Source organism: Phacochoerus africanus, chromosome X (genome assembly GCF_016906955.1).
Source record: "Phacochoerus africanus isolate WHEZ1 chromosome X, ROS_Pafr_v1, whole genome shotgun sequence".
Taxonomy (NCBI): domain Eukaryota; kingdom Metazoa; phylum Chordata; class Mammalia; order Artiodactyla; family Suidae; genus Phacochoerus; species Phacochoerus africanus.
In genome coordinates this window covers 93,213,907-93,226,158 of record NC_062560.1, presented here as the reverse complement: position 1 = coordinate 93,226,158, position 12,252 = coordinate 93,213,907, and the positions used below count along the sequence as shown (strand labels likewise).

The 12,252-nt window shown below is 34.4% G+C and overlaps 1 protein-coding gene across 4 annotated transcripts in view; it reads right to left on the bottom strand.

Annotated features, from left to right (window-relative positions):
• COL4A5 (collagen type IV alpha 5 chain) overlaps positions 1-12,252 on the bottom strand; it is a 224,677-nt gene that overhangs the window by 58,556 nt on the left and 153,869 nt on the right. For all 4 annotated transcript variants that reach the window (XM_047764670.1, XM_047764671.1, XM_047764669.1 and 1 more), the window contains exon 30: positions 3,954-4,067. In XM_047764670.1, coding sequence (XP_047620626.1) covers positions 3,954-4,067 — 114 coding nt within the window. The remainder of the gene's footprint in view (positions 1-3,953; positions 4,068-12,252) is intronic.

Here is a 12,252-nt window from a genome sequence, read left to right as displayed (position 1 = left end):
TGGTAATCATCTGTTAAATGAGGATGCACTATAACTGGCTGGAAGCTGGGGAATAAAACAGGTGACCATTCTGAGCATCCCTTCATCCCTTCAACAATAAGACATAATTTTATTGTTAAATATTTATGGGCAATTCGTTTTTTAAGACAGCAAGATGCTGCTGGTATTTTAAGATTTGTTGGATGCTATATATGAGCATGTCCTTAAACTGATAAAGTTCACTTTGAAGATTAGAGAATTCCATTTAGTTGGCACAGTAAAGATGGTTCCAATGCTGCCATTTCATAGTAAATTATTATAAAAAGGGAGTGCAATTTTATACTATTACATTTATGAAGTATGATGAGATAATTGTGGAAATCCTTTCAAAATGTATAAGTACATCAAATCATCACATTGTACAGTTGAAATATATTACAATTCAAATTGTCAGTTATACCTCAGTAAAGCTCAAAAATAATAAAGGAAAAAAGAAATGTCCTATTTATAGTTCCTCAGAACTATTTTCATGCAGTATCTCTTGCATCTTTTATGATCCTATTATATTTGGATGATTTTTTTCTACTATTTGCTCTAACATAATATATTCTCAATATTAAAAAGAAAAACAGAGGGCCGTTGAGAAAGAACTACAGTACCTGGTAGACCTGAAGTTCAAGAGGCAGGAAGTTACAGTTCAGCAGCAAGATGAGCCACCCAAGCAGAAGTAAGTTGCAAGTTGCAAAAAGATTCATTAGGTTTATTAGTTCATTAAGTAGAACTAACCATGTAAAGATTAGGACACAAAAATCTACAAATACAAGTTATAAGATATTGATTCACTACTAACATACATTAGTAATGAGTAAAGAAACTTATTTTAGGCATTTGCTCATATATACTACAAATGAAGTGCATTTGCCAATAGAGATACAAAAATATTTACATTCACAAAAAGTAATACTCTTTGATGCACATCAGCTTTACACTCTTGTTTTTCTTTATATTGCACTGAATAATAATTTAGAAGTTTGAGCTCTTAAAGGTTTGTTAGTATTTTAAAATTAACTTGATTTTGTACTGTAACAGGTTAGGTACAGAGAACTCAATAATTATTACTGGATATCTATGATTAAGCAACCTACATGTACTAGGCAAAGATGTCTTTCTTCATTGTTAGTAATAGTAGTAGTAGTAGTAACAGATATTATGCTGTAATTTTCACACGACAGATCTTCTCCATGACTAACTACTATCAGGAATTGGCATCTTGGTAAGAACCAGGATGAAGAAAGTCAAAATAAAATCAAAAGCTCTGTTGAATCTCTTTACATAACAACAGAAATTAAATGGCTATATCTACAGAGGTTAAGTGCATCGGAAATGTGTAATGGTTTAATGTTTTTGGCAGCCAAATAGAACCAGTGAATGGAGAAAAAAAAAGGTGGTTTCCAAAACATGCATTATCTGTGAAAACTTCACATACACACATACATTGCCCAAGGTTTTACAGCCAAAAAAGTTAAAAAAAAACTACAATGTACAAAAACTACAATGTACTCTCCTTCATTTATGAAAATGTCACATTAGTGGTGACAAGCTAGAGCTGATTTGGCCATGCACATGCTCCTGAGACTCGCTAGGCAAGTGTTACAAAACACTTGGCTCAGGTTAGGGTATTATGTGTGGATATGGAATTGAGTATATTTAACTGACCTCTAAAAAGATTCACTAAGGCAGTTAGCTTCTAGCTAATGGCTAGACCAAATAGTAAGAACCAACAACTTCCATTTCTCCCTGGGTTACTAGGGCCTGGGATGAAAAGCATTTTGCTTCTTGTCCCTTGGCATTTTAAAAAGTGTTTTATTTCCCTGCTGTCAAAAGAGGAATGGATATTCAACAGGTCTTTAACTTATAAACATGCATTAAGCTAAATAGCCTGCTTTGGCAGAGAGAATGACAAATAGTAAAGCTTAATTAAATAATAGTAGAAAACTGGAGTCAAAAGAAAAGCCTGCAAAGCATACTATGAACATTTAACACTGGACAGGTAACACCATAGAATTCTTTCAGTTTTCTATTGCAAAATGAAACACAGAAAGCATATTTTAAAAGCTTCTTATTTAAAAAAAAATTGGTTGTAAGAATTTCAGACATGCAGTATAAGTCAGGTGTATTAAAATAGTAGTAGTAGTAGCCGCCTTGCTGATGATCCTGCTATGATATTTTTTGAATGGACTAAGATAATATTCTGCTTTGGTGACATAAATAAAATGTACTTTAACATTGAGTATTTGTAATTATTAGCAAATAGAAAATGTGGCCATTCTGTGGTTAAAAAAATTTGAGAACACTTCTATGTTAATAAAAAAATTAATTCAAATGCATTTGCATGACAATTGCTGCTAACTTCCCTTGTTTGCTGAATCATGTGAGTTAAGATCTTGAATTCTATGGCAAAGGATACATTTACAGAAGAAAGAGATGAGATTAAATTCAGCACCATTACTTTTTGCCCTGTCCATCCTATCTAGACTTTAAAAATACACCTATGTATCTATCAGTTGGAAAGAGAGAGAACACTGGATGAATGAAACATTGTAGAGTATTAGCTGAATTTTAAAAAGCATAAAGCACTAATAAATACATTTTATTTTGTTCAGATTGGTATCAACAGGGTTCTCTTTTTATCCTTGCTTAGCTGTGATTTAATAATTCAAGAAGCCTCCAAAACCTTATGCAATTTTGGGAAATAAAATAAATGACAAAACACAACCGAAAAGATAAATTCATTTTAGCCATTTTATGAAACAACAGGCCAAGACTATAATGCCCAAACCTAAAAATTAATTGTTCTTTTCTCAAAATCCCTCTTTTATGCTAGTTGGACAGATGGTTTTCTCATGAATGTTGAAGCAGCTACTTTTTAACGAATTGGTCCAAAGTACCACTGTAAGTTTTCTTATTTTTAAGTCAGTAGTGACATATTAGGGCGTCATAAAAAATGTACAATGTGCCATACAATAAATGTTTAAAATAGGACATAAACAAAAATAACCTTTACTTTCAAGGTTTTTTATATTGTTAATCAGTGTTTCTAGATTTTAGTATAATAACTAACAAAATTCTCATTGGCATTTAAAGTCAGAAAGTATATTCCATTGTTACGAAGTCATCTGACATATTCATGTGAATTAAGGAATGATTAAATGTCCTGTATTAGTTTTAATTTTATAAATTATTATAGTCCTTTGCAATAATACAATGTTGGCCCAAGTGGCCACTATGCTTATCCAGATTAAGATAAAAATAATTCACATCACCAGATGGTTCAGAATCCACAAACTCAAGTAAGCTCTCACACAAATGTAGAGGAACCACATGATTCTCCACTAGGTTACAAGCTGACAAAACTTTTTTGAGTACTCATATAAAAAATCTTCGAGTGCTTATGAGTTGCAAAGTAACTGCTGCTTTAGGGGCAAAAGAGATGGAAAGTCAACGAAACTCATGTTTTATTTTTTTAAATGAGAATGCCTAAAAAATATTTTTAATAGAACTTTTTAAACCCTAGTTCTCATGGGCTAAGAAATGTTAAGAGGTTCCACAAAGGTTTCAATGCTATATAGCTATTCAGGTCTGAAATGATTAGCACTAGAAGTTCTTAGGTCTAGGATTCTTAGGTTGTTACCAGCTTAACAATGACAACCCATGGCAACATACTGTAATATTTAAGTTACATTACTGTTAATAGATTAATTAAAAAAGAACAGGAGGGGAAACAGGAGGGATTAAAGTCGCTCTTATGCTGTGATCTCTATTCCTTTACTTTTACATAATTATATAAGTAGATGTGTTAACTGTCAAATCTGTTTTCTAGAAAACTGTAACACAGGTTACACTTTACTGAGGAGCTAACCAAACACTACAATACATAATGAGTGCTACAAAATGCACATTTAGTCCAATCTTACCAGGTTGGCCTATCGGTCCAGGAATCCCTGGTGGCCCTGGTGGTCCCTGAGCACCTGTTCCTGGCAGCCCAGGAGGTCCTATTGGCCCAGGTTGTCCATTTGGTCCAATGTCACCTTTAATGAATAAATACAGTTTAGATAATAAAAACAACAGCAACTGTGTCACTAGTCTTTAGGAACCACAATACCCATGTGAAAGGGTACATTATATTAATCAGAGATCCTGAAAAGCTATCATTGATTAAGAAAAATACACCTAAGTACCCAGAGCAGATGACAGGGAATACATTAAAAGTTACAGATTTATAGCTTCACTTATGCTGAGTACTCAACTCTAGTGCTTACATCAACCTCACAAATAGTACAAAAGATTAAAAACCATACATTTCTTTTACTTGCAACTCATCTTCGACAAGTACCTATAAGTTTAAAAATATTTTCAAATTAACTTTTCTTAGGGTAGATAAACCTCTAACTTCCTACTTACTAATGTGGGCCCATGGCCTATAAACATGCTCAAGCCTCTCCCATCAGCAATAAAATATCTCTTTGACCTTAGGAATTTTGCTGTCCCTCTCTGTATCTTCTGTTTATCCCTCATACTTTAAATTGTTTTACATATAATAAAATTCACTATTTTTAATATATACTTTGATGGGTTTTAACAAACATATACAATCATATAATCACAACCAAAATCAAGATGTAGAAGACAGGGGGAGCTAGAGTTCCATTAACCCAAAAGGCTCCCTATGCCTGGCTGTAGTCAACCCCTCCCCACACCCTAATACCCTGGCAACCACTGGTGTATGTTATGTTTGATAGTTTTTCCTTTTCCTGAATGTTATTAAAATACAACCATACATTATGTAGTTTTTGAGCACATCTTCTTTAGCTTAACATAATGCATTTGGCGTCATTCATCTTGTTCTTTGTATCAGTAGTTTGTAACTTTTTATTGCTGGAGATTATTCCATTATATGAACATGCTATAATTTGTTCATATATTAACCAGTTGAAGGACATTCAGGCTTTTCCCAATTCTTGGTGATTATGAATAAAGCAGTTATGAATATGGATCTTTGGGTTTTTGTGTGAAGGTTCGCATTTTTCTTGGATAAATAACTAGGAGTGTGATTGCTAGGTTATTTGGTAAGTGTATATTTAACTCCATATAAAAATTTCTCACTGTTTTTCAAAGTGGCTGTACCTTTTTGCATTCTAACTAGCAATGTATAAGAGTTCTAGTTACTCTGCATCCTTGGCAGCACTTGGTATTGTCACGTTTCTTTCTTTTTTGAAGCCTATTTTGATAGGATAAGAAGTATCTCACTGTAGTTTTAACTTGAATTTCCTAGATGACTAATTATATGGTCTTCCACAAAACATTTGTTTAAACCTTTTGCTCATGTTTCCAACTGCATCCTTTAAATTTGATTGTTTCCTTATTACTGACTTCTGAAAGTTCATATTATTCTGGTTACAAGTCCTTTGTCAGATAAATGATATAAAACTTTTTAAAAATTTTATGGATTGTTCTTTTGATGTTGTATCTAACAATTCTTTGCCTACCCTACAATCGCAAGATTTTCTCCTATGATTTTGTCTAAAACAAGGACAGTAAAGTATTGCCTGTGGGCTAAATGTGGCCTGTTGGCCCAATTTTGAATTTTCCGTGAGCTAACTATAGCTTCTACATTTTTTAAAGGTTGTAAAAGAGTGAGGGGGGGAAGAGTGGGAGAGGGCAAGCAAAGATTATGTGACAAAACCATGGGTGGGCCTCAAAGACTAAAATATTTACTATCTGGCCCTTTATAGAAAACTTTTGCTGCAACCTCAAAGATTGTACCTGAGTCCCAGTGCTCCAAAGACACCACCGATCCCATTGTGCCACAGCGGGAACTCATATTACTTATATGAGGAATCTAAAATATGGCACAAATGAACCTATCCACAAAACAGAAACAGACTCACAGACATAAGAGAACATAACTGTGGTTGCCAGGGGGAGGGGGGAAGAACTGGGATGGATGAGAAATTTTTGGTTGGTAGATGCAAACTATTACATTTAGGATGGATAAGCAATGAGATCCTACTATATAGCACAGGAAATACATCCAGTCTTTTGGGATAGACCATAATGGAAGATAATATGAGAAAGAGAATGTGTGTATATATGTGTGTATGTATGTATATATATTATATTGTATGTTATATATTAATTATATAGATTATATATTAATTACATATAACATATATTATATATATGTGTGTGTGTGTATGACTGTGTCACTATGCTGTACAGAAGAAATTGACTCAACACTGTACATCAACTATACCCTAATAAAAAATAAAAAAGAAGAAAACCTTTGCCTGCCTCTGTTCCCAAAGTTTTACCACTTTGGGTCTTATTTTTTGAACAAGGTATCAAGTATGGACCTATGCTCATTTTTTGCTTTGTTTTGTTTTATACATGGATGTCCAATTAATTTAGCACCATTTGTTTAAAGACTTATTTTTCTATTAAAATTGTCTCTGTAACTTTGTAAAAAACAAACAAACAAACTCAAACTGGGCAAGTATTCCTTTTGTGGACACCTTGATATGTTCCATTAATCTCTGTGCATATAATTTCATATATACCATACTAACTTAATTACTGTGGCTTTATATTAAGGTCTGAAGTTAAGTACTATGAATCATCCAGTTCTGTACTTCTTTCTCAGACTGTTTTAGCTATTGTAATTACATTGATTTTCAAATAAGTCTTATATTCTAAAGTAAACCTTATTTGGTTGTGGTATAATCATATGTTTCTATTTTTGTGAAAAGATTGTGTGGAACTGATGTTACTGCTTCTTTAAATGCTCATTTGAATTGATCGGTGATGGTATTCAGACCTCTGTTTTTCTTATTGGTAGGATTTTAACTACAAATTCAATTTTTTAATAAATATCTGGTTTACCTATTTCTTCTTCAGTGATCTCCAACAGTTTGTATCTGTCAAGAAAATTCATCCATTTTATCTAAGTTGTCAAATTTATGTGCATGTAACTATTAGTAGTGCCCCTTATTAGTCTTCAAAAGTTTGTAGGGTCTATAGTAATGACCCTTTTTTTATTCTTAATATGGATAACATGCATATCTTCCTTTTTTTCCTTGATTGGCCTGGCTAGAAGTATATCTGCTTTATTGATCTTTTCAAAGAACTTCATTTTGTATTGGGGAAATAACAAAAAAATAAAAATAAATCAACTGAAAAAATGAAATAAAAAATAAAATAAACATTAACTCCTTATTAAGCATTTGCCTACTGTGCACCAGAAATTCATTTAGTTGAGACCATTTACTCAATATTGACTTTTAAAGAACCTATTCTTTCCCTACTGGGTAATTATGACACTTCTGTGAAATACTAAATTTCTATTTATACATGAATATGTTTCTGAACACATTATATTACGTTCATCTACTTGTATGTTTGAGCACTGGTTCATAAATTTAGAATTACAACAATTTTGTAGAATGTTTTAGTATATTTTTGCCAAGTGTTAAGTTTCAGAATCAGTTATGTCAAGTCCAAAAAATTCCTACTTGAATTCTCATTGAAAATGCACTATACTTGCAGACAAATCTGGGAAGAATTGATATCCATGAGTCTTCCCATTTACACATATGATTTATCAACCAAGCACTTCTATCCCTTTTCAAGTTGTTAATAATAGAGATTTTTTTCCACAAATGCATTAGGCACATTTTTATTAATTTCTAGATATAATATAGCTTTTTTAAAAAACTATATATTACTTATTATTTTAACATTTACAAACCATTCTATTTGTTACAAATATATTTTGCACATTATTTCTGCTACCTGGAACATCTTTCTCTAAAGATTCAGTTCAAATGTCACATCCTATGTGAAGTTTCCCAAGGCACTTGAGATGAGGCCTTGAAAAAAAGTAACATATGAGGCAAACTGAATGCTTCCAAAGTCATCTTTTTTTTAAATTTTTTGTTTAACAATTCCAGTGTTTAGTCTTAAGTACAATTTCTTCCTCATATAGTTTTTTCCTGATGGATATTAGCCTTATTAATTTATTATTGGTCACTATGTCACCTTGAAAATGTTTTATCAATTTCTCCAAAAGTTTAGTTACTAAGTTCTGATGCCCAGCCACTAGTATAAGTTTACCTGGTGGGTGAATTTTTATTGTGATCTGCTAGCTGTGTTTTGATTGTGGTCTGTTGGTCCAAAATATTAGTGATACATATTCATAAATTTTCCTGTTGAGATAACCACTATCATAGTGATGCCACCTAAATTTTCTTACTAAAGAACAATCTCTGAGATCTTCAAGAGCGTAGTCGACGTCTTTGTGTTCTTAATGATTCAAGTAGTACCACACACAGAATAAGAACATAATAAATGTTTGAAGAATGAAGGAATTACGTGGCAGAAAATCCCAAATGCTATTTCTTCTGTCACTTTAGGAACTATATTGGGGTTTTAATATTTGAGAATGATTCATATTAGGATATAGGGATCCTAAACTTCCTGTCAAAGGTTAGGCAAATGCTTAATAAGGAGTTAATGTTTAAAATAGACAGCAACCCTTTTCTTCCAAAGCTCTGTCACAAGAATATTTTCATTAAAAAAAGCAGGAGTTCCCGTCGTGGCGCAGTGGTTAACGAATCCGACTAGGAACCATGAGGTTGCGGGTTCGGTCCCTGCCCCTGCTCAGTGGGTTAACGATCCGGCGTTGCTGTGAGCTGTGGTGTAGGTTGCAGACGCGGCTCAGATCCTGCGTTGCTGTGGCTCTGGTGTAGGCCGGTGGCTCCAGCTCTGATTAGACCCCTAGCCTGGGAACCTCCATATGCCGTGGGAGCGGCCCAAAGAAATAGCAAAAAAAAAAAAAAAAAGCACCGTTAGTGAGTAATTTATATATGGAGACTGACTGCTGCAAACTTATCGTTTGGAATGTTTCAATTTGCAATTTCTGGGGTCATAAGTCCAAGATGGGGGAAACACTGTCTGTAACCTTGAGTGCTACAGTTTATAGTTGGCCAGAATTGTTTACTCAAAGACAGACAGATATTTTTAAAAGAGCTTATCAGAGAACAATCTGTATTGGGGCAGTTTGGGGCTCCTGATGACAGAATATAGCCTAGTTAAATTTGGCTATGCTGCCCTATTGCTTTAATGGGAATCAATCCATCATATTTCAGGAGCATGGGGCTGTTCAGATAATTCTCTGGGGTATGAAATATTGACCAGGAGAGTCTTTTCAAACCATAAGTGAAGGAAAAAAAAAAAGCAATTGCCAAGCCAGATAGATTACTTATATTCTTATATATAATTAGGGGAATCAAAATCAAGGAGATAGAAGAAACCAATAAAGAAATGAGCAAAGGACACGAGCAGTTTACAGGAAAAAATACGTATATCCCTTGAATATATGAAAAGATGGTCAATTTCACTCATAAAAATGGAATTACATGTTTAAACTACCCTGAGAGTAGAGACAAAGGACCTAGGACATGCAAAGAAATTTTTAAAATAGAACAAAGTTGGAGGATTTAAATTACCTGACATCAAGTATTACCATAAAGCTACTGTAATACAAACAGTTGGTACTGACTTAAGGACAGTAAAACAGTTAAGCAGAATTGACGGCACAGAAATAGACCCACACATATACATTCATTTGATTTTTGACACAGACACCAACGTAATCAAATGAGGGGGGAGCTATTTTAAACAAATGATGCTGAGCAAAAATTATTTGAAGTAGGTGATAGATAGTATCAAACATAAAAGCTAAAACTAGGAAACATAAAACAGAGTATCTTAGCAAATTTGGAACAGGGAAATTTTTCTTAGACAAAACAGAAAATAATCATACAAGAAAAAATGCTAAATGAAATATCAATAAATTTAAAACTTTTGCTCATCAAAATACAACGATTAGAAAATGAAAAGGGAATTCCCATCGTGGCACAGCGGAAACAAAACCGACTAGGAACCATGAGGTTGTGGGTTCGATCCCTGGCCTTGCTTAGTGGGTTCAGGATCCGACGTTGCTATGAGCTGTGGTGTAGGTGGCAGATGTGGCTCGGATCTGGCATTGCTGTGGCTCTGGCATAGACCGGCGGCTACAGCTCCGATTGGACCCCTAGCCTGGGAACCTCCATATGCCACAAGTGTAGCCCTAAAAGGACAAAAAGATAAAAAGAAAAAGAAAATGAAAAGGCAAGCTACAGAGGGAGAAAATATTCATAAACATATCTTAAAAAGAACAAGTATTCGGCGTATGTAAAGATCACTTTCAACTAACAATAAAAACAACCCATATTTTAAAGTAGGAAAAATATCTGCATGTGTATGTAAATAACCCGCCAATACATGTAAAGGAACTCAACATCATTAGTCATCAGGGAAATGCAAACTGAAACCAAAGGTTACCAACACATCTACCAAAATTCAAAAATGAAAAGACTCATAAACACCAAATGCTGCAGAGACTGTGGGACAACTAAAACTTTCATATCATTTTTTTTGGTCTTTTTTTAGGGCCACACCTGCAGCATATGGAGGTTCCCAGGTTAGGGGTCGAATCGGACCTGTAGCCACTGGCCTATGCCACAGCCACAGCAATGCCAGATCCGAGCTGCGTCTGCGACCTGCACCACAGCTCGCAGCCACGCCGGGTCCTTAATCCACTGAGCGAGGCCAGGGATCCTCATGGATACTAGTCAGATTTGTTTCCCCTGAGCCACGATAAGGAACTCCCCATGTCATATTGATTAGAAAATGATATTAACAATTTTGAGAAAAGCTCTAGTAGTTTATTTTTCATTATTGACTTATAATTAATGTACATTATGTAAGTTTCAGGTGTACAACAGTGAATCACATTTTTTAAAGGTTATACTCCATTTATAGTTAATATGAAATATTGGCTATATTCTTTGTGCTGTAAAATATATCCTTGTAGTTTATTTATTTTATTCATAGTAGTTTGTACCTCTTAATCCCCTACCCCTATCTTGAGCCTCCCCTCTTCCCTCTCCCCACTAGTAATCATGAGTTTGTTCTGAGTATGCTTTTTTTGTTTTATTCACTAATTTGTTATATTTTTAAGAGTCCGCATGTAAGTGATATCATATGGTATTTTTATTTGACTTATTTCTCTTAGCATAATACCCTGCAAATCCATCCAAACTGATGCAAATGGCAAAACATCATCCTTTTCTATGGCTGAGTAGTATTCCACCGAATGTATATACACCATACCTTCTCTATCCATTCATCTGTCAGTGGACATTTAGGTTGTTTCCATATGTTGGCTAGTGTAAATTATGCTGCTGTGAACACTGAGAGCATATAATCTTTTCAAATTAATTCTTTTATTTTCCTCAGATATATACCCAGGAGTGGGATTGCTGGATCATATGGTAGCGCTATTTTTAGTTTTTTTGAAGAAACCCAGTGCTGTTTTCCACAGTGGCTGCACCAACTTACATTCATACCAACAAGGGTTGCCTGAAAAAGTTCTAGTGGTTTTGGAGTTCCCATTGTGGCTCAGTGCATCACAAACCTGACTAGTATCCATGAGGATATATAGGTTTGATCCTTGGCCTCGCTCAGTGGGTTAAGGATCCAGCGTCATAAGCTGTGGTGTAGGTCACAGATGCAGCTCAGATCCTGTGTTGCTGTGGCTGTGGTGTAGGCTGTGGTGCAGGCTGCGTTGCTGTGGCTGTGGTGTAGGCTGACAGTTCTGATTCGACTCCTAGCCTGGGAACGTCCACATGCCACAGGTGTGGCCCTTAAAAAAAAAGTTCTAGTAGTTTCTTAAACACTAACACACACCTCTCTTAGGACCCAATAATTCTCTTAGATGTTTACTCAAGCAAAAGGAAAGCACATATTCATTTTTTAAAAACTGGTAAAAAATGTTCTTAACAGCTTTACTCATAATAGCCAAAAACTTGACATAATCCAGGTGTCAAGCAACAGATAATGAATAAATAAGCTTTGGTTTATTTATACAGTAAAATGCTAAAAAAAGAACTGCTGATAAACATGGCAACATGAATTAATCTCAAAAACAATAATCTGAGTGAAAGAAGCTTTATAAAGAAATGTACATGCTGTATAATGCCATATAGATTTCTAGAACAGGAAGAATTGATTTATTATGAAAAATATCATTATAGTATAGTTACCACCGTGGATGCTGGGGTAAGAACTGAGAGAAGGGCCAAAGGGATACTTTTAGGATTGCATCTTGATAGG